The sequence below is a fragment of the Orycteropus afer genome, unplaced genomic scaffold (assembly GCF_000298275.1).
Source record: "Orycteropus afer afer isolate SDZICR_OR568_19922 unplaced genomic scaffold, OryAfe1.0 scaffold00169, whole genome shotgun sequence".
Classification (NCBI taxonomy): Eukaryota; Metazoa; Chordata; class Mammalia; order Tubulidentata; family Orycteropodidae; genus Orycteropus; species Orycteropus afer.
Window position 1 is genome coordinate 2,448,586 of NW_006921756.1, and position 22,302 is coordinate 2,470,887.

Here is a 22,302-nt window from a genome sequence, read left to right on the forward strand (position 1 = left end):
ATCCTGTTTTTCAGATATCTTCCAGATGGATTGCTTGGGATCAAGGTGCAAAAAGAATTTGGAACAAAGAGACAGATGGAATGTTGCTAGCAATACCTTGTGTGACATTAAGGAGGTCACTTTACTTGGTTTGGAGACTTTTCCTCAGTTGTAAAATAACAATAAAATCACTAACTTATTGCAAGGATTCCCAAAGCATGACAAGCTTCAGAATTATCTGGAGAGATTTATAAAATAGATTTGCAAGCCCCATCCAAGTCCACTAAGATCAGTATTTCAGTGGTCAAAAAAAACCCCATTGTCATCGGTCGATTCTGACTCAGCAACCCCCATTGGGTTTCTAAGGCTATAAATCTTTACAGAAGCAGACTGCCTCATCTTTCTTCCATGGAGCAGTTGGTAAGTTCAAACCACCAACCTTTTAGTTAGCAGCCAAATGCCTTGACCACTACACCACCAGAGGCTCTTTTGTCTCAGATAAGCCACCCACAAATTATCATGTGAGTATTTCACCTTGGCCTAGAGCTCCAGCTGTCACCTGGTTTTGGACACATATCAGCTCCTAGGCTCTGGGTCTGGCTCCCTCATCTCCCCTAGCTGTGGGCACTGGGACCATCCACTGGTGACTGAGGAGAGAGTTGGTGCTCTCCCCAACTGTATGATCTGTTGTTGTTGTTATTTGCCATCTTGCCATCGAGTCGGCCCTGACTCATAGTGACCCCTCCCTCCTTGGGTTTCCGAAGCAGTATCACTACGGAAGTAGATTGCCCCATCTTCCTTCCAAGGAGTGGCTGGTGGGCTTGAAGCGCAGCCTTCTGGTTAGCAGTCAAGTGCCTTAGGCACTATACTACAAGAGCTCATCCTCCAAGGCAGGGATGGGTCAAATCAGTTCTCAGTGCCAAAATCATGTCTGTTGAGAGGCCAAATGAGGCAATCTGCCGCTCTCAAGGATGGGGCAGCTCCTTAGAGGCCCGGGGATTCCCTGCTTCCCACTACTACTCAGATCTCTTTAGGAGCTCTGGTGGTGCTGTGCCTAAGGCATTTGACTGCTATCTAGAAGGTTGGCGGCCATTTGCTCTGTGGAAGGAAGATAAGGCAATCTACTTCCATAAAGATTTACCGCCTTAAAAACCCAACGGGATTGGAATCGACTCTATGGTAGTGGGTTTGGTTTGGGAAGTCTCTTTAAGTTCCTGGAGGAGAATTTCTGAAAATGGCAACATGGTGCAGAAAAACAGCACTATACAAACATTCCTAGAAGGTCCTCATTTGAGTCCCACCTTCGCTATATGAAAGACGTGTGCCTTGAAAAGGTACTTAATCTTACAATTATCATTTTGTTCTTTAATTATATGTGACTGCTAACCAGAAGGCTGGCGGTTCAAACCCACTAGTCACTCCTCGGAAGGAAGGTTGGGCAATCTACTTCCGTAGTGATACCGCCTCGGAAACCCAAGGAGGGGTCGCTATGAGTCAAGTCTGACTCAACGGCACATAACAACAACAGTGCCAAACATTCTACATACATTGTATCATTTAACCCTTAACTTTTGAGATAGGACTATGATTATTTTATTTCCAGACAAGAACACAAAGGCTGAGATACTGAGTTGACTTGTCCAAGGTCAAACAGCTAATAAGAAACAGAACTGGGATTCTAATTTAGACATGACTTTTAAAATCTACTATGCTTTGGAGCTCTGGTAGCATAGTGCCTAAGGCACTTGCCTGCTAACCAGAAGGCTGGCGGTTCCACCAGCCACTCCTCGGAAGGAAGGTTGGGCAATCCTACTTCCGTAGTGATACTGCCACGGAAACCCAAGGAGGGTCGCTATGAGTCGGGGCCGACTCGACGGCAAACAACAACAACATGCTTTGTCCTACCATCTGTTTGTCAGTATGTCATACTGTGGTGGCTTGCATGTGTTGCTATGATGCTGGAAGCTACACCACTGGTATTTCACATACCTGCAAGGTCACCATGGTGAATAGGTTTCAGTGGAACTTCTAGACTAAAACAGAGTAGGAAGCAAGCCCTGGTGACCTACTTCTGAAAATGAAAAATCTGTAGAACAAAAGGAGGTTTGCCGGTGCAGTGGTTAAGTGCTAGACTGCTAACTGAAAGGTCAGTGGTTCGAATCCACCAGATGCTCTGTGGGAGAAAGATGTGGCAGACTGCTTTTGTAAAGATTATAGCCTTAGAACCCCTCTGTCCTACAGAGTTGTTATGAGTTGGAATTAAATTGATGGCAGTGGATTTTGTTTGGTTTTTATAGATCACTAGAGAATATTGTCTGATACAGTGCTGGAAGGTGAGGTTGGAAGGCACTCAAAATACACAGTAGCTGGGACAATGGACTTGAATATACATAAAGATAGTGTAGGACCTGGAAATGTTTCATTCTGTTATAAATGAAGTCATCATAAGTTGAAGTGAACTTGACAACAACATGCTGTCTCTCCCCAGGGTCCCATCTATAAAATGGGGACATTGCCTTAATGCGAGCTCTGGTAGCACAGTGCCTAAGGCACTTGACTGCTAACGAGAAGGCTGATGGTTCACACTCACCAGCCACTCCTCGGAAAGAAGGCTGGGCCAGGGCTGGATCTTGCAAGGGATGCTTATAGAAACTGGTGGTCCGAGTTTAGTATTCACCCAATCCAAACCCACTGCCACTGAGTTGATTCCAACTCACAGCAACCCTATAGGAAGAGTAGAACTGCCCTATAGGGTTTTCAAGTAAATCTTTACAGAAGCAGATTACCACATCTTTCTCCTGTGGAGCAGCTGGAGGGTTTGAACCATCAACCTTATGATTAGTAGCCGAAAGCTTTAACCACTGCATCACCAAAGCTCCTAGTAGTCATCCAAGAAGAACTTATTCAGCATCTACTGGTTATCTCATTTCTCTGCTAGACTTCATGCTGGATACTGGGAATACAATTTCCAGTAAGTTATGATTCTTGTCTCCAAGGAACATCCAGTCTGGTGGGGGAGACAGACTAGGTGTTTCAATAAGACTTAGCACAAGATGTTGGGGAAGCTCAGAAGGGCACATGGCCCAGGCAAGGACAGTAGGAATTAGGAAGTAGGTGTCAAGGTTTTCAGTAGAGGACGTGTTTCAGAAGAGAGGAAAAATAAGATTTAACTTGATGAAGGGGGATGGGCATGTGAGGCAGACAAAACATTGGAAAAGGTAGGAACAGAGGTAAGAAGAGCACAGAAAATTCAGGTAACTGCCAATTATGCCAGTCATCTGGAATGGCTGGAGCTGGGGGAGTAGGTAGGGACCTAGCAAGAGATGTTACCTGAAGCTCTTGTGAGTTGATCCAAACGGTTTGGGCTTTGTCTTGATCTGAGTGCTCTAGGGATCCTGGGAGGATTCATAATTTGTTTGAACCAACGTTCCTTGTAGATACTCTAGTTCCTGAGAGCTGAAGAGCTCAGAAGTAACTGTCTGACCGTGAGGTATAGCCCTGCTCGGTGCCATTACAAATGCTTCTATGAAGCCTGGAGCCTGGACAGTTGCCTATATACCTGGCTTGGCTCCTGATGCAGATAGCAACCTTCATCAAACCATCTCTCCCTTTTCTGTGCCCCAAGTCTCTCCTTCACAGAATAGTGATAAAAACATGACACCAACCCACCATCCTTCCATACTAGAATTGCCAAGACCAAAGTGCTGCACATGGCATTAAGCACAGAGTATGAAAATCCTCCCTAGTTAGAACATGATGCCTTTCAAAAGAAAGTTTGGAGGAATCAGAAATATATACCACATGTATTTTGTTCTTTAGTTGCCTGAAGGAAAATGGGCAGAAACATTTCTCAGAGTACGGGCTTGTTTGAAAGTTGTCTGTATCTTTTTAAAATGTGGGTTGGCTGCTGGAGCTGGGATTAGGGATGACTGGAAGTTTGCCCTCTTCTCTGAGAGCTGGAGCAGAGTAGGGCAGTGTGAAGAGAGCAGCATGTCTCACCAATCAGCAGGTTCCTACTGACCTCACAGGGGTGTTAGAAGGATTAAATGAGATAATCTATGTAACGGGATTAGCACAGTGCCCGGCACATGGTAAACCCCTACTAAATGTTAGTGATTATTGTTAACATGTATATATTATGAAGCCAGCTCTGAACTTACAGGGCCTCCTGCCTCTTGCATGGAAACTTTGAGACTTTAGTATTGTTTGTTATTCCCTACAAAGCCACAAATTCTTCATGGACAGGCACCATAGCCTGAAAGCTTTACATCTCCCACAAAACCCAGTATGGTTCCTACCATCCTTGGCCCCTCTTCTGAGATACCACTGGTCAGCTTGTCTTCTATTGTAATTATTCCTGTATCTTGCCTTGCTGAACTGTGGGTTCTTCAATGGCAGGCAATGAACCTTTAAATCTCTGCCCAGAAACAACATGCTTAACTTAGCCATGCTTCACAGCTTTTGCAGTTGCTATCGCCCTTATTAAGGAGCTCTGGTGGTACAGTGCCTAAGGCATTTGACTGCTAACCAGAAGGTTGGTGGTTCAAACACACCAGCCACTCTGCAGAAGGAAGACTGGGCAATCCATTTACATAAAGATTTACCACCTCGGAAACCCAAAGTGGGTCGCTATGAGTCAGAATTGCCTCGATGGCAGTGAATTTGGTTTTTTGGTTATCCCCTTTTATCTGGTGGTCTTTCTCAAGCTCAAGTTTCACCTCTTCAGAGATGGCTTTCCTCACCATTAAGTTATTGCCTCCACTTCATATATTATGCTATTTATCTTTTTTCCCTTTCTATAGCACTACCGATATTTATTTGTCTTACCTACAGTAACATATTCTTCATGAGAGCAGGGACCTTATCTGTCCTATTCATTGCTGCATTCCTTGTTTGCTTATAACAATGTGTGGCATATAATAGGTGCTCAATAAATATGAATGGAAGAATAATCAAATGACTGGGAGAATAGGCATTTGTACCTCTTCCCTAAGACTGAACAAAATATCAGAACTGCAGAGAATGAAAAAAACCAAAAACCAGAACATGTGGCTCCTGCCTACAAACTAGTTGGAGAATGGACTTCTAGCAAGTGCCTGCTAAGAACAAGACAAGGCAAACTATGACAAGGCTCTAGATGTGAAGCACAGAGTCAGAGGCCAGAGAGAGGTGGTGGCCAAGACAGAGCAGGGATCATGCTCTACTCACTTCCCAAGCCTGGCACCAACATGGTGTGTGCAGAGTAGGTGCTTGGTGAGTGATTGTAGAACTGCACTGAATAGACAGCCCACCAAGGTAATGCCAGTGGGTTAGGTGAGATATAGAGACTTTGTGTAAAACTTGGTATCTTGTTAAGGAGGAATATTTGCAAACCAAGTTCTGAATCTATGTGAATTAAGAGATCTTAAATCCAGAGTATTTAAATATGGTCACACATACAATAATAAGATCATGTTTTGGCTAAAACCCATGCCATTCATTCATTCATTCATTCTTTTTTTTTTTTTTTGCCATTTATTTATTCAACAAATAACTGAGCATTTTCTATGTTCCAGGCCATGTCCTTGGCACAGGGGTGGAAATAAATCCTGGCCCTCAAGGAGCTCACAGTCTTAGTGGGAAAGAAAAACATAAACAAATGTAGTATAGTTATATTATGCCAAGGGGATCACACGGGAGATACAGAGCAGAGAAGCCTGAATCCTAGTTAAATATAAGCAAGAAAGACCTGACTTCTGGGCATTTATAGGAAAGACCAGAAGACCTGACTTCTGGGCATTTATAGGAAAAATGGATAAGGCAATGGTCTTCAAAGAGTGGCTGGCTAATTATCTAGATCAGAATAATCTGAAGTGCATGCTAAAACAGATTCCCAACACCTCCTTCAAAGATTCTGACTTGTTAGGTTGAGGGTGGGGCCTGAGAGTCTACACTTTAAAGTGCTTTAGGTGATTCCACAGCAAATTAAAGTTTGAGAACCAGTCAGAGAAGGTTTGCTCTTTACACAAGTATGAAGAATGATCTGTACATATGAAATGCTAATCTGTGTTGTCTTTAATGACAGAAGGAGCAGAGGGAAGTAGAGAAGAGGAAGGAGTTAAGGTTTATTAAACACTACTGTGGTCTGTGAGTTAATTCTCACAAAAATCCTATGAGGTAGACATTATCATCCCTTTTTCTAGATGAAGAAACAGAATTAGAGAGTTTAAGTAACCTGTTCAACATGATATAGCTAATGAATATCAATGCTGATATTTGAACCCAGATTTATTTAACTTTAAAGACTGTCCACTTTTCATAACACTATGCTGGCACCAGGTGACAAATCTGTTGATTAAATGTTACAATTTTTAGTTCTTTACCAGATCTCTCTAAGCAAATATAAAGAACAGCTAGATAATACTTTGCTCACGTCCAATGTAATTATCCATATATGTAATGTATATCATTCTTTGGCAAGTGGGAATTTAGAGCAAAGCTGGGACTAATAATAAAATGAACAGCCATTTCTTCTTTTCCCATCATTTTCTCATTCTTTGCTGGAGGTGTTATAAAAATGTACTATGATGAAGAACTGGGTCCATCTAGCGGGAAGGGCAAACAGACTGGACACCCACGAAAGCACCCCCACCTGCTATCGAAGATTGACGGCCTCACAATATTAGGAAGGTCGTAGGGCATTTAGGGAAGATGGTAGGGTTGATAAGACCAAAGTTTCTCAAAAGATGGACTGCCAGGATCAGAGGTAGGTCCAAAGTTTTTGTTAGGAAACAGCTCAACCTTCAGAAAAACGGTGAAAGGTTAGCAGCTTCTCCAGGTTAAACAAATACTCTCTGTCTCTCTCTACACAGACTCAGGTACAACAAAACAGATACAGCTCAGAATACAATGGTAAATCCAATCCCATTTAAAAAGCTGGGACACGGACCCAATCTATAAAAACTTCTCTGTTAACAAAGGAAACACACACACATACAAACTGCAAATACTGGCCAAATTCTCACTCACCGTATTCAGTGTCATCCAATCAGATCTTAGGCAGGAGCAGCAGACAAGAGGAGCATGTTAACTCAAGAACAGGGAAGGCAGACAGCCCAGCAGGCACCTGGGGCCTTGGTTCCGAAGGCTGGCATGTAGTCATCATCCTTTTCCATCACTGAGCTTGAAGCCACAACAATGACATGGATTTCTAGCACTGGAAATATCCTTTCTTATTTTTGGCATTTCAAGCAACTGCTCTAAATCTCAAGACTAGTTTTGATGAAATCAGCCCACAGTGACACTGAGGACAGCATATAGCTTAGATTTTACAATATTTTGTGTAACAAAGACTGTAAACCAGGCTTTATTTTATTGCTACAATTTTCCCACACCCATCTGGGAATATTTGCTTCCATTCACCATTTCATATAATGGCCTTACTTAGAATTTTTTTTTTTTAATTATGCAGATCTGGATTGATCTACTCCTTAAAAAAGTGTTGATTTAATGTATTTATATGTGCTGCAAATATGTCCATGAATATTGTAGGGTATATAAGGGGCAAAGTTACAAAAACTTCTTAGCCATAATCAAACATCTTGAGGGAATGAGTTGGTGGGCTGGGGGCTCAGGACCATAGTTTTAGGGGACATTGAGGTCAATTGTCATAACATAGTCCACAAAGACAAAATTCTACATCCTACTGTGGTGAGAGTGACTGGAATCTTAAAAACTTGTGGGCAGCCATCTAAGGTACAACTATTGGTCTCTCTAATGGAGCAAAGATGAGTGAAAAAACTAAAGACACAAGGAAACAATTAGTTCGAAGGACTAATGGACCATGTGAACCCCAGCCTACAGGACCCTGAGACTAAGAAGAACTAGATGGTGCCCAGCTATCACTCCTGATCATTCTGAAAAGGATCACAAAAGGAAGTCCTGGATAGAGTGGTAGAAAAATGTGGGACAAATTCAAAATCATAAAAAACACCAGGCTTACTGGTCTGACAGAGACTGGTGGAATCCCTGAAACTATGGCCCTTAGACACCCTGCAGGTAACTCACCCCTTGACTCAACTTTCAGCCAAATGATAGGCTGGCCTATAAGGTAAATAATAACACTAAGGGGAAACACGCACTCATTGGAACAATCAATCATATGAGATCAGAAGGGTAGCATTTACCTAGGGATAAAGCTCAGAAGGCAGGAAGGGATAAGAAGGCTGAAGGGAAATGATAAACACAGGGAGGAAGCTGGAAGAGTACAGTTACATTGTGGGGATTGCAATCAATGTCACAAAATGAAATGTGTATGAACTGTTGAATGGAAAATCGATTTGCTCTGTGAACGTTCACCCAAACAACACACACACACACACACACGCACACGTGTTGATTTCTTTCTACTACAATGATATAGCCCCTTCAAATATACAGCTTCTAAAAGGCAGAAGTAGAGGTGCAAGTACCCCCTGATATGGTTTAATAACATGCAGGCACTGTACCTGTGTATCTAAGTATACCTGAAATCTGCTCATACCTCAAACCAACTACACCAAAGGCAACTCTGGGAGGCATTTTGATGAAATCTTTATCCTGATGGGAGTACCTGGTAATTCTAGAAACTAAACAAGGATATTCAGGTTATATCTGGGCAGCCAACTAATGCATGGAAGAATACGTAAAGCCCACATCTAAGTATAGCAAGACTCTAAACTCATTATCTTGTCACACACTTATAAAGAGGAAGAACTGACATGTGGGAGCTGTGAGGTCAAAATTACTAGAATACAACTGTACTGTACACTGTCTAAAATCAGGTTAGCGATCCTGTGGATCCTTGGCTATCTCTTGGTATGGCCTCAGTCTCTTAAAAGGAAACCTCATGTATGCTGGGAAATAATTATCAGAATCTTTGGGTACTATGTACCTGAATATCAAGCAGTAGGGCTCACCTCCATGATCATTTCTTGCAATAAGCACACAGGACAACTTATTGCAGACTGCTCAGGGTTATAAGCTGAGCTCTCTGCAGTCCAAGTGGGTGGGCTCTAGGCTACCCAGGGCTGAGCAGACCCTGAGTGGAGCCAACTCTTACAGCTCTAAGTCTTATCCTGGTTCTGGGGACATTTCAGTTCTGCTCCAAGTCCACTTTGCTCCAATTCGGCAATGACAGACATATATTTGAACTCATTTGGTCTGAAGTTAAAGGTCTCCACTAATCCGTAGGTTTCTTTCCGATCAGTGGCATAGAAGAGCTGAACTTGGTTGGCAATGCACTGCGCCTCAGCAACATTCTGAAAGGTAAAAAAGAGTAGTAAGATCTTTCCCTGCTCAGGGCCACCAAGTTGTGAGTCCTGCTGCAGGTGGGGATTCTCATCCAGGAGCTGCTGCTTCTAGAAAGGTTCCCTGACTCCCTGACCTCCTAAGTCTAGGTTAGGTGTTCCTTCTCTGTATACTCAAATATGCCATCCTTATGTCTATCACAGCATTTATCTTACTGCACTGTATTTGTCCTTTTTTCTTTTAGTCTGTCTTCCCTACTATGTATTCCTCAAAGATACAGATCATGGCTTGTTTTGTATATAGTGTATATAGTGGCATCTGGTGAATGTGCACAGAATACATAATGCATACTTTCAAAATTTCCCTCTTTGTTCAGGTCTTTAATAACTATTAAGAGTATCTTATGGGAAAGAAAAGGTAATAGCTACCCAGCTCTAAGAACCAACTTATGAGTGCTAAGTTCTTGACTAGCAAGACATATATCTGAATAAAACCTATTTCTTAACACCACCTCAGTTAGAAAACTAGTACCAAAGCCAGCTGTGGTAATTTTAAAAGTTGTCCACAAATCTTTGATCCTCTTTCCTTTGGTGGAGCCTAATTCCTCTTTCCTTGAGTGTGGGCCTTACTTAGTGACTCACTTCTAAAAACAGACTGGCAGAATATTAGAGAATGACTTCTGCTAGGAAGTCATAAAAGCTTATGCTTTTTTTAAAAAAAATTTTTTATTGTGATTTGGGTGAAAGTTATACATGTTTTCCATACAGCAAGTTCATACACATTTTGTTTTGTGACATTGACTATAATTCCCCACAGTGTAACAGCTTTCTTCCTACTTCCTCCCTGTAGTTATCTCTTTCTTGTGTCCTTTCTAATGCATTCCTGCCCCCTGAACGATCTCCCTGTGCAAATACTGCCCTTCTGTTCTCCCATGACTGATCGTTCTAAGGAGTACGTCTGCCTGATGTAAATGTTCACCCTGTATGTCTGCCTACTCTTTGGCTGGAAGCCACAGGAGTGAGGTCTATTCTGGACCTGAATGGTAACCAGAGGTCATAGTTTTGGGGCTCTCATCAGACTCTATCAGACTAGTAAACCTGGTCTTTTTTATGATTTTGAGTTGTTTTCCACATTGTTCTCCCACTCTATACAGGATTTCCTGCACTGATCCCTTTCTGAGTGGTTGATGGTAGTAGCTGGACATCATCTAGCTCTTCTGGTCTCATGGTCATATAGGCTGAGGTTTGCACGGTCCACTAGTCCCTTGGACTAATTGTTTCCATTAGTCTTTGGTTTTCTTCATTCTTCCTTGATCTGGATGAGGAGAGACTCATTGTTGCAGCAAGATAGCTGCTTGCAAGCTTTTAAGACCCCAGTCACTACTCACCAAAGTAGGATGTAGAACAATGCTTCTATAAGTAACAAAAACAACATGTAGTATGTCATGCCAATTGTGCTCGATGTCCCCTGTAACCGTGGTCTGTCTCGAGCCCACAGGTCCAATAACTTGCTCCATGAGGGTGGCTGACTGTGCCTAAGAAGTATCATAACTTTGTCCCCTATTAGCTCTAGTTATATGGACATTCTTATAACAAAAACCAAACTCACTGCTGTTGAGTCGGGTCCAACTCATAGCGACTCCTCCTTGGGTTTCTGAGGCAGTATCTCTATGGAAGTAGATTGCCCAACCTTCCTTCCGAGGAGTGGCTGGTGGGTTTGAACCGCCAGCCTTCTGGTTAGCAGTCAAATGCCTTAGGCTTCCTATAGCACATACAAATATGTATGTAGAAATATTATCTGCCAACCTTATATATGGTCATGGGTATATTTCCTTTTGCCTAGACATACCTCATCATTCAGCCTGTCTACCTACCTACTTACCTGTAGATTAATGTTTATCATTGGTAATGTAGTATTCGGTCTTCCTTATTCATTGTCCAGCTCTCACATGCATACAAGGCAATTGTATGTGAGGTGATTGCATGTGAGAGCTGGATAATGAATAAGGAAGACCGAAGAAGAGTTGATGCTTTTGAGTTGTGGTGCTGGTGAAGAATGCTGAAAGTACCATGGACTGCTAAAAGAACTAACAGATCTGTCCTGGAGGAAGTGCAGCCAGAATGCTACTTGGAAGCAAGAATGGCCAGACTTCGTCTCACCTATTTTGGTCATGTTGTAAGAAGGGACCATTCCCTGGAGAAGGATGTCATGCTTGGTAGGGTGGAGGGTCGACGAAAGAGGGGGAGGCCTTCAACGAGATGGATTGATACGGTGGCTGCAATGATGAGCTCAAGTATAGCAGGGATTGTGGGGCTGGCACGGGATTGGGCAGTGTTTCGTTCTGCTGTGCGTGGGGTCGCTATGAGTTGGAAACGACTCGACGGCACTTAACAACAACAACAATGCAGTATTATAAATGTAAATGGGTTTATCTTTGTTGTCTGTACCTTTTGTGCACCTCTCTGTGTCTTCCTTAGTGTTATTATGGTGGTCACTCACTTTTGGTACATTGTCCTTCCCTTCACCCAAATCAATACTTGTCTCTACCTATCTAGCATCCCTGGTAACCCTCCCATCCTTAGTAACGAACAAAGAAAGTCCTTCCATACATAAACCTTTCCTTGACTTTTTATAATAGTGAACTAATACAATATTTGTCCTGTGATTGACTCACTCCACTCAGCCTAATGTCCTCCAAGTTCACCATCATGTGGTGTTTTGCAGATTCTACATTATTCTTTAGTGTTGCATAGTATTCCACTGTGTGTATGTACCATAGTTTAGTTATCTATTCTTCTGTTGATGGGCACTTAGGTTGTTTCCATCTCTTTGCTATTGTGAATAGTACTGCAATGACCATGGGTGTACATATATCTGTTCTGATACTGGCTCTCACTTCTTTAGGATATATACCTAGTAACGGGATTGCTGGGTCAAATGATATTTCTATTTCCATGCATTCCATGTCTTGCCATCTTTCTTGAAACACTTGCTCTGGGGAAAGCCACTTATCATGTCGTCAGGACATGCAAGTAGTCCTATGGAGAAGCCTATGTGGTGAGGAACTGAGGTCTCCTCTCAAAAGGATGTGAATGGGGATGGAAGTGGATCTGCAAGCCCCAGTCAATATTCAGATGACTGCAGCCCTAGCCAACATCTTCATTGCAACCTCATGCAAGACCCTGAGCCAGAATCACCCAGCTAAGTTGCTCCCAAATTCCTGACTCAGAGAAACTGTGAGGTAATGAATGTTTGTTGTTTTAAGCCACCACGTTTTACAGTAATTTTTTATGTAGCAATTGGTAATTAACACACCAGCCAAGCCCCAGAGAAGAAAAGGGGCCACCTAACAGATCCTCTAAAGCTCAGTAGCAGGGAAATGGTGACCAGACCCCTCTATGTCACAGAGGTGGGGGTCAGGATACAGGCTACCCTCTTGAAATCTTACAAAAGAATTACCTCAAACTGCTCTTACTTTTTGTTCCCTGTACATTCTGCAGTTTTAGCTGGTCAGAGGCACTTATCTATTATCACTGTGTTCATATGGCAAAATCAAACCCTAAAAGATAATGGAACATTTCCATTAAAAACTGTCAAAAGTGTGCTATGTCTAGCTACAGAATGATGAAGATGAGTTTATAAATACTATAGGCTGCTTCACCTCTACTTCCTCCCATGGGACTTTGAGGTCATTTCTCACAAGCAGGCACTAATCTGAGGCTGGATTTTTAATCAAAAGCCTTTTTCCAAAAGCCTGGCTATTTCACATTAATAGAATTTTAGAGCTGGATGGGGCCTCAGAGATCACCCAGTCCTCATTTAATAGGCAAGGAAACCAAGGCAGATGAGGCTCAGGGACGTGCCCAAGGTCATGTGGCTAGCAAGTGGCAGAGCCAGGACCAGATCTCAAGCTTCTGGACTCCCAGCCAGTGCTCCCTCTACTCCCTCTTCTTTACCCTGCTACTATTTCTGGTAGAGCAAGATAATTAAGACTGATTGAGGTAGATAACTCTACCTCATCAATTTGACCTTTCTTAAACTCAAACATGCTTCAAGAGCAAACCATTTTTAAAGTAGGTGCATTGTCATAACTTGAGGCATATATCACCACACTCTGAGAACCTGAGCGGTAGGGCCTCTAACATCAACCTTCATCTAAGGCTTGGAGTCACTGAGGGAAGGGTAATTTCAGCTGTGTTCACTCTAGAACAGTGCTGTTCAAACTCTGTTCTGCAGAGTCCCAGGGGCTCTATGGTGGTACCTTAGGTCCTTCCACCTCTCTGTAGCGGTTATGTCTTGGGGTTTTACACAATACAATTTTATTTCCAGAAAGGATTCCTCTCACTACTTTAAAAAAAAGTTAGAAGACTGCTAGTTTGGTGCGCAGGGAAGTAAGACACAGGGAGATACATGCCATCTGTCTGTCTCTCATTGAGGACTATTGAAAGTATGGAAAGTTGTTTTACCTTCCTCACTCTCTGCCTCTTGTTCTCTTGACTCAGTATGGAGCAGTAGTCTCTTCCCTTTCCAAAACCCAAGAAGACAAACATGCTAACTCCCTGTGTTGCTTAACAAGGAGGTAATATTAACAAACCTGACTTCTTTCTCCCTTTGAATCTTCATATCTACAATCCATTTACCAAGGCCTGCCCATTTTTACCACCTACATATTTCTAGGGTCATTCTCTCTCCTCTATCCCTACTAATACTGCTGTAGTTCAGGGTGTCACCACCTCTTGCCTAAGCTATTGTAACTGTCTTCTAAATGATCACACTGATCAGGCTAGAACTGCAGAATGTATGGGACGCAACTTTAATTAAGGTTAATGGTTTTGAAACCCCACTCTGACTGGATCACTCCCTGTTTAAAATCTTTTAATGAATCTTTTGTGCTCTCAGGATAAATAGTTAAACCTCTAAACACAACCTATAAAACTACTTTTTTCATACACCAGTGATACCCACTGGTTTGCAATGTCTAAGTCATTTTATGCCCCCTATCATTTGCTTTTCAGTTTCTGAAGCTGAAAGAACTGCAGAAAAAAATTCAAGCCTTGAATTGCAATACTGAAGAATTCTATGGACAAAATACTGCATGATACAGGAAGCATCAAAAGAAGATGGAAGGAATACACAGAATCACTGTACCAAAAAGAACTGGTCGATGTTCAACCATTTTAGGAGGTAGCATGCAAGCAAGAACTGATGGTATCGAAGGAAGAAGTACAAGCTGCACAAAAGGAATTGGGGAAAAATAAGGCTGCAGGAATTGACAGAATATCACCAAGATGCTTCAACAAATGGATGCAGCTCTAGAGGTGCTTACTCGTTTATGCCAAGAAATCTGGAAGACAGCTACTTGGCCAACTGACTATAAAAGAGATCAATATTTGGGCCTATTTCAAAGAAAGGTGATCCAACAGAATGTAGAAATTATTGAACAATATCATTACTATTACATGCAAGTAAAATTTTGCTAAAGATAATTTAAAAATGGTTGTAGCATTATATTGACAGGGAACTGTCAGGCATTCAAGCTAGATTCAGAAGAAAACATGGAACAAGAGGTATCACTGCTGATGTCATATGGATCTTGGCTGAAAGTAAAGAATATCAGAAAGATGTTTACTTGTGTTTTATTGACCATGCAAAAGCATTCAACTACGTAGACTAAAAAAATCATGGATAACATAGTGAAGAATGGGAATTCCAGAACACTTAATTGTAGAACCTGTAGCAAACAAGGGGATACTATGTAATTTAAAATCAGGAAAGCCATGGTCAGGGTTGTATCCTTTCACCATAATTATTCAATCTGTATGCTGAGCAAATAATTTAAGAAGCTGGACTACTAGAATAAGGAGCTCTAGTGGCATAGTGCCTAAGGCATTTGACTGCTAACCAAAAGGCTAACGGTTCAAATCCACCAGCCACTCCACAGAAGGAAGACTGGGCAATCTACTTCTGTAAAGATTTACTGCCTTGGAAACCCAATGAGGGTCACTATAAGTTGGAATTGACTTGATGGCAGTGAGTTTGGTTTTTAGGTTTTGGACTATGTGGTAGTTAAGTTTGTGTGTCAACTTGGCTGGGCCTGGTTGAGTGGCTGGTCAACTGGATGTAGTATTCCCCATGATGAGACTGGTAATTAACTCCATGGTGGAATCTACTGTGAGCAGCTGAGTACCTGCCTTAGGGATGTGGTCTGTTTCCTGTATATAAGAAACAATTTTGGGAACGGTCTCTAGCTTATGGCACACTTGAACCCTGCATGTACCTGTGTCGTTGTTCAGCAGCCTGCCATGCTCTGCCAACCTTGGGACTTCCAATGGACTTGAATTAATGGCCTGCTGTAGGGTTTGGTAACATTGGGACTGTGCCTTTTTACTTGTCAACCTTGGGCTTGTCAGTATCAACAGCCAGCAGCTGTCTGACTGAAGAAAAGCCTCTAGCTCCAGTGGGCCAGGAGCAGGAGGCAGAGCTGAAGTCCAAGACTGAGGGGCTTTCACCCAGCCCCTAGAGCCTGGCACTTTGAACTCGGACTTCTAGCTTCCCAAACCGTAAGAGAATAAACTCCTGTTTGTTAAGGCCATCCTATTTGTGGTATATTCCTGTCAGAGAAGCACTAGGTAACCACAACAGACTATGGTACTGAGAGAGTGGGATGCTGCTCTGATAGATACCTAAAATGTGGAAACAGGAGTGGAGTGACCCGAAACCCTGGCAGAGAGACCTTGGCATATGGCATGAGACAGCAGGAGCAGAGCCAAGAGACCAGCATGAAACAGAATAGCAGGTTGGCTAGCCTACAGAGCAAGAAAGCTGAGTGCTTTTTGGGCAGGAAGATTTTTGGCGGAGTAGGCTGCCTTCAGCATTAATTGGCAGAAACAGTGAGACCAAGGAAATGGGAAGCAGAGCTGCCTCTGCCTCAAAGGGTAGGACCATGGTTTCTGGGGGTGAAACCATCATAGCCCCCTAGGTTTCAAAGAATTAGACTTTCACTAATTTGGTTCTGGAGTGTGGGGATGCTCATTCACGTGGGCCAGTGGGATGGAGTCATAGCCGCTGCCTGAGAGAGGGCAGGGCTACCATGCCCAAGAGGTAGAAAAACAGGGCCCGTCAGGCCAAGGGGGTGAGGTAGCCACTCAGGAACTAGGGGATTAGAGCCATCCAGTGAAGGAGATCTGTACAGATGCCACCCATTGAAGATCTGTACAGGTACCAAGTTGACAAGGGGTAGAATTGTGGTACTTAAGTTTGTGTGTCAACTTGGCTGGGCCTGGTTGAGTGACTGGACAGCTGGATGTAGTATTCTCCATGATAAGACTGGTTATCAACTCCATGGTGGAATCTACTGTGAGCAGCTGAGTAGCTGCCTTAGGGCTGTGGTCTGCTTCCTACATATAAAGAGAAGCCTTGGAGAACGGTCTCTAGCTTATGGCACACTTGAATATTGAATGTAGCTATGTTGCTGTTCAGCATTCTGCCATGCTCTGCTGACCTTGGGACTTTCAATGGACTTGAATTAATTGCCTGCCATAGGGTTTGGTAACATCGGGACTGTACCTTTTTATTTGTCAACCTTGAGCTTGTCAGTCTCAGCAGCCAGCAGCTGTCTGAGTGAAGAAAAGCCTCTAGTTTCAGTGGGCTGGGAACAGGAGGCAGAACTGAAGCCCAAGGCTGAGGAGCTTTCACACAGCCCCTAGAGACTGGCACTTTGAACTTGGATTTCTAGCCTCCTGAACTATAAGAGAATAAACTCCTGTTTGTTAAGGCCATCCCATCTGTGGTATATTCTTGTCAGAACAGCACTAGGTAACCAGAAAAGACTACATGAAAGAAGCTCTGGTGGTATAGTGGGTAAGGCATCTGCTTACTAACCAGAAGGTCAGCAGCTCAAATGCACCAGCTGTTCCACGGGAAGGCAATGTACTTCTGTAAAGACTTATAGCTTTGGAAACCCGGGGGTCACTATGAGTGAGGATCAATTTGATGACAGTGGGTCTGGTTTTTTCAGTTTGGACTTTATGAAGTATGTGCATCAGGATTGGAGGAAGATTCATTAACAGCCTGTGACATGCAGATGACACAACCTTGCCTGCTGAAAGCAAAGCAGACTTGAAGCACTTCCGGATAAAGATCAAAGACTACGGCCTTCAGTATGGATTATAACTCAACATTAAGAAAACAAAAATCCTGACAACTGGACCAATCAGTAACATCATGATAAATGGAGAAAAAACTGAAGTTGTCAGGGAGTTCATTTTATTTAGCTCTACAAGCAATGCCCATGGAAGCAGCAATCAAGAAATCAAGTGATGTACTACATTGGGAAAATCTGCTGCAAAGACCTCTTTAAATTGTTAAGAAGCAAAGATGTTGCCTTGAGGACTAAGGTACGCCTAACACAAATCATGGTATTTTTCAATTGTCTTATAAGCACACAAACGCTGGACAATGAAGAAGGAAGACCAAAGAAGAATTGATGCATTTGATTATGGTATTGGTGAAGATTACTGATTATAACATGAACTGGCAGAAGAACGAACACATCTGTCTTAGAAGAAGTACAGCCAGAATGTTCCACAGAAGTGAGGATAGTGAGACTTTGTCTCATGTCCTTTGGACGTGTTATCAGGAGGATTCAGTTCCTGGAGAAGGAATCATGCTTTGTAAAAGAGAGGGGGAGTGAAAAAGGAAGACCCTCAATGAGATGGACTGACACAGTGGCTGCAACAATGGGCTCAAACATAGCAAGACTGTGAGGATAGCACAGGACCCAGGCAGTGTCTCATTCTGCTGTATATAGGGTTATTTCGAATTGCCTTGACAGGACCTACAACAGTAAAATGCATGACTGTTCCACATCTAGTGGAATTAATGAAGACTATGAATGGCTTCATATGAGTTCAAGTGAAGGTTTAATTACCAAATGAGTTCAAGTCAGATAAAGTTTGGTGGCCAAATGAGTTATGAAAAAAGCTTTTCAGAGCTCTTTAGATTTTAGAATTGTGAAAAAGTGGCTGAAGATCTGTACTAACATCAACTTAGAAGAACTTAAACAAGACAAAATTATTGTCGATGTTAAAGTAAATAAGAAATAAGGTACATGTAAGTCTCTGGAATTCTACCACTCATGAGGTACAAAAGTAATACCTTTAGCACGACAAGGTAAATCTGAAGAAGTAACAAGTTGATTCTTACCAGAAATGTGGAGTCCATTTCTGCTGTCATCAGCACTATTCCCTTTTCTTCCTTAAGTTCAGGGTAGTGGTATAAAATCAGCTGGCTGGCTGCAGCTTCCCCTCGGGTCTGCAAGGAGGAATACATATCAAGGCTCAATAAGGCACCACAACAAACTGCAATTTTACAGCAATAGAGTCCAGAGGAAATTCTGGCTCTTAACAGCCCCTTGGGTGGCTAGTGAGTCAGAAGACTGCTATGTGGAAAGAAGGTCATGCCTGCCAAGGCCTGGTGAAACTGACAGTTTGCACAGTGTTATTTGTGTCTTCAATTGGAAAAGGTTTGGCTTTTTTCCCAGAAAATGTTTATAGTAGGCAGTGAATCCTTCATTGTAGCCATACATTTAAAAACAAAACGGCACAAGCAGCTACCAAATCAAGTTCTAAAGAAACCATTGTGGCCATGTAATTGCCACTTTTATGGACTAGCGCATTTCATAGCTGAAATCTACTCTCCTTGGCTGGCTCTGAAGACTGAGCTCTTTTAAGCTACAGCAAATAGCTGGACAGTTTGCACAGAGGCCAGATTTGTAATGAACAGTTTTAAAATAAAATCTGGGAAGGAGGAAGTAGAGAAGAATCAGACAATAATTTCATGAAGAATGTACAGGTTGATAGACTTCCAATCTAGATAGGAAGAGAGTTTGGCGTCAGATGCCTGGGTTTAACGCTAAAGCCTTCACACACTGTAGGAAGAAACAATTATACATTCAAGAAAAGATCCTTGTGCTTCATCTCTACAAATTTCAGCAAGAAATCATTTAATTATCAATACCTAACTATAGTTATGGTACTGCCAATATTTCAACTTCTCAGTTCTCCCAAGCATACTTCTAAAATTATACTGATCATTTTGATCCCAATTATGCTTCTGGATCTTCCTCTTGTATTTGTGTATGAGCTTCATGGAGGCAGGAACCTTGTCTCACAGAACCCCAGGCCCTAGCAGAATTCCTCACACAATTGCATAATTATGAAGCCCACAGAATTTGGAGTCAGATAACCTGGCTCAGACCCAGTTCTAGCACTTACTAGCAGCATGAACTAACTTCACTAAGCCCACTTCCTTCTCTGTAAATAGAAATAATAATAGTAGCTATCTCATAGAACATCAGTGAGGATTAAATGATATAATGTATATAAAACATCTGGCATGTACATCAAATATTGGTTATTATTATAATAAGTGCTCAGTAAATAATTACAAAATAATGAAAATTTGCCCCTTCATTCTATTTCACACTCTCTTTCCCCCAACATCAGTATCATTATACATGTGGCCCCTTATACAGAATGCCAACTCTAGTCATGATCTGATTTCAAATAAGCACCTTTATTTTAAAAGCTTTGAATCTAACTTCTTCTCTTTCAAAATATTTTATTGTATTTTTCGTGAAAGGATCTAACTCTTTAACCTAATTATTTGGAGTTAAAAAAAAAAGAGAGAGAAAGAAGGGAGGAAGCAAACACAATATCTATTGAAGGGAAATTATGCATTTAGCACCTTGGAAGGTGTCAACTTAGTTAATAAAACATGTAAGACAGGGACCCTTTCTTAAGAGGCTTATAGCTTAGAGAAACTGACTAACATCCTCCTTGAAAATGACTGGGTAATGGAAGAAATAAAAAAATGAAATAAAAAAATTCCTTAAACCAAATGAGAATGAAAACACAGCATACAAAATCTTTGGGACAGAATAAAAGTAGTGATCAGAGGCCCATTTATGGCAATAAATGTACACATCAAAAAAGAAGACCCAAAATAAACAACTTAACCCAAAATCTCCAACAATTAGAAAAAGAGCAACAACAAAAAAAAGTCTACAACCAGAAGAAAAGAAATATAAAGATTCGAGCAGAAATAAATGAAACAAAAAATAGACAATAGAAAGTATCAGTAAGACTAGAAGTTGGTTTTTTGAAAAGATTAATAAAATTGACAAACCACTGGCAAATTTAACAAAGGAAATGAGGGAAAGAATATAAATAACATAAATAAAAAATGAATTGGGTGACATTACAACAGAACCAACAGAAATTGTTGCGGTTGTTGTTAAATGCCATCAAGCTGTCTCCTACTCACAGCAGCCTTATGTACAACAGAACGAAACACTGTCTGGTCCTGAGCCAGCCTCATGCTCCTTGCTATACCTGAGCCCATCACTGCAGCTGCTGTGTCAATCCATCTCGTTGAGGGCCTTCCCCGTCTTCATTGGCCCTCCACTTTACCAAGCATGATATCCTTCTCCAGAGAATGGTCCCTTCTGACATAATGACCAAAGTAGGTGAGATGAAGTCTGGCCATTCTCACTTCCAAGGAGCATTCTGGCTGCACTTCTTGGACAGATTTGTTAGTTCTTTTGGTGGTTCGGGGTACTTTCAGTATTCTTCGCCAACACCACAACTCTTCTTTGGTCTTCCTTGTTCATTGTCCAGCTCTCACATGCATATGAGGTGATTGAAAATACCATAGCTTGGGTTCAGCCCACCTTAGTATTCAAGGAGACATCTTTGCTCTTTAGCACTTGAAAAAGGTCTTTTGTAGCACATTTGTCCAATGCAATATATCATCTAATGAATGTCTTGGCTGCTGCTTCCATTGGTGTTGATTGTAGAATCAAGTAATATGAAGTCTTTGACAACTTCAATCTTTTCTCCATTTATTGTGATGCTCCTTATTGGTCCAGTTGTGAGGATTTTTTTTTTTTTAATATTTAGGTGTAATCCATATTGCAGACTGTACTCTTCAATCTTCATCAGTAAGTGTTTCAAGTCATCCTCACTTTCAGCAAGTAAAGTTGTGTCATCTGTGTATCACAGGTTGTGAATGAGTCTTCCTCCAATCCTAATGCCACGTTTTTCTTCATATAGTCCAGCTTCTCAGATTACTTGCTCAGCATATACAGATTCAACAAGTATGGTGAAAGGATACAACCCCGATGCACTCTGTTCCCAATTTTAAACCATGCAGTATTCCCTTGTTCTATTCGAACAACAGCCTCCTGATCTATGTACAGATTCCTCATGAGCACAGTTAACTGTTCTGGAATGCCCATTCTTCTCAATGTTATCCATAATTTGTTATGATCCACACAATCAAATGATTTGGCATAGTCAATAAAACACAAGTAAACATCTTTCTGGTATTCTTTGCTTTCAGCCAAGATCCATCAGACATCAGAAATGATACCCCTCGATCCACGTCCTCTTCTGAATCCAGCTTGCATTTCTGGAAGTTCTCTGTCAATATAGTGCTGCAACCATTTTTGAATTATCTTCAGTAAGATTTTACTAGTGTGTGATATTGTTAGATAATTTCCACATTCTGTGGGATCACCCTTCTTTGGAATGGGTACAAATATTTAGAAGTGGATGGCCTCTTCCTTCTTCCGAGTCTTGCCCTGGAAGCTTCACTGAAACCTGTCCACCGTGGGTAACCCTGCTAGCAATTAAAATACCAGTGGCATAGCTTCCAGCCTCACAGCAACACACAGGCTACCACAGTACAACAAACTGACAGACAAGTCCGTCTCTTTTAGCTGTTCCAAACTGCTCTGCTCACTTCGTCGTCTCCCTCAGCCATTCCAAACCTACCTCGCCACCTTTCCTCCTGGTTCCCACCTTCCAGGCCACTCTGAACCCAGTCAGTTGGCCAGGTAGCTGTCTTCGAAATCTCTTGGCATAGTTGAGTGAGTGCCTCCAATATGGCATCTGTTAGTTGAAACATCTCAATGGGTATTCCTGATCATATGCCACCTCATGAAATGGATGAACATTGACCAATTCTTTCTGGTACAGTGACTCCGTGTATTCC

General features: G+C 41.9%; 1 protein-coding gene across 1 annotated transcript in view; it reads right to left on the reverse strand.

The window, feature by feature from the left end:
• Positions 1 to 9,062: 9,062 nt before the first annotated feature.
• The window catches only part of ATPAF1 (ATP synthase mitochondrial F1 complex assembly factor 1), a 77,476-nt gene continuing 64,236 nt past the window's right edge, over positions 9,063 to 22,302 (reverse strand). The window contains exons 8-9 of the mRNA XM_007946695.2: positions 18,451 to 18,558; positions 9,063 to 9,257 (exon numbers count right to left, since the gene is read on the reverse strand). Coding sequence (XP_007944886.1) covers positions 9,063 to 9,257; positions 18,451 to 18,558 — 303 coding nt within the window. The remainder of the gene's footprint in view (positions 9,258 to 18,450; positions 18,559 to 22,302) is intronic.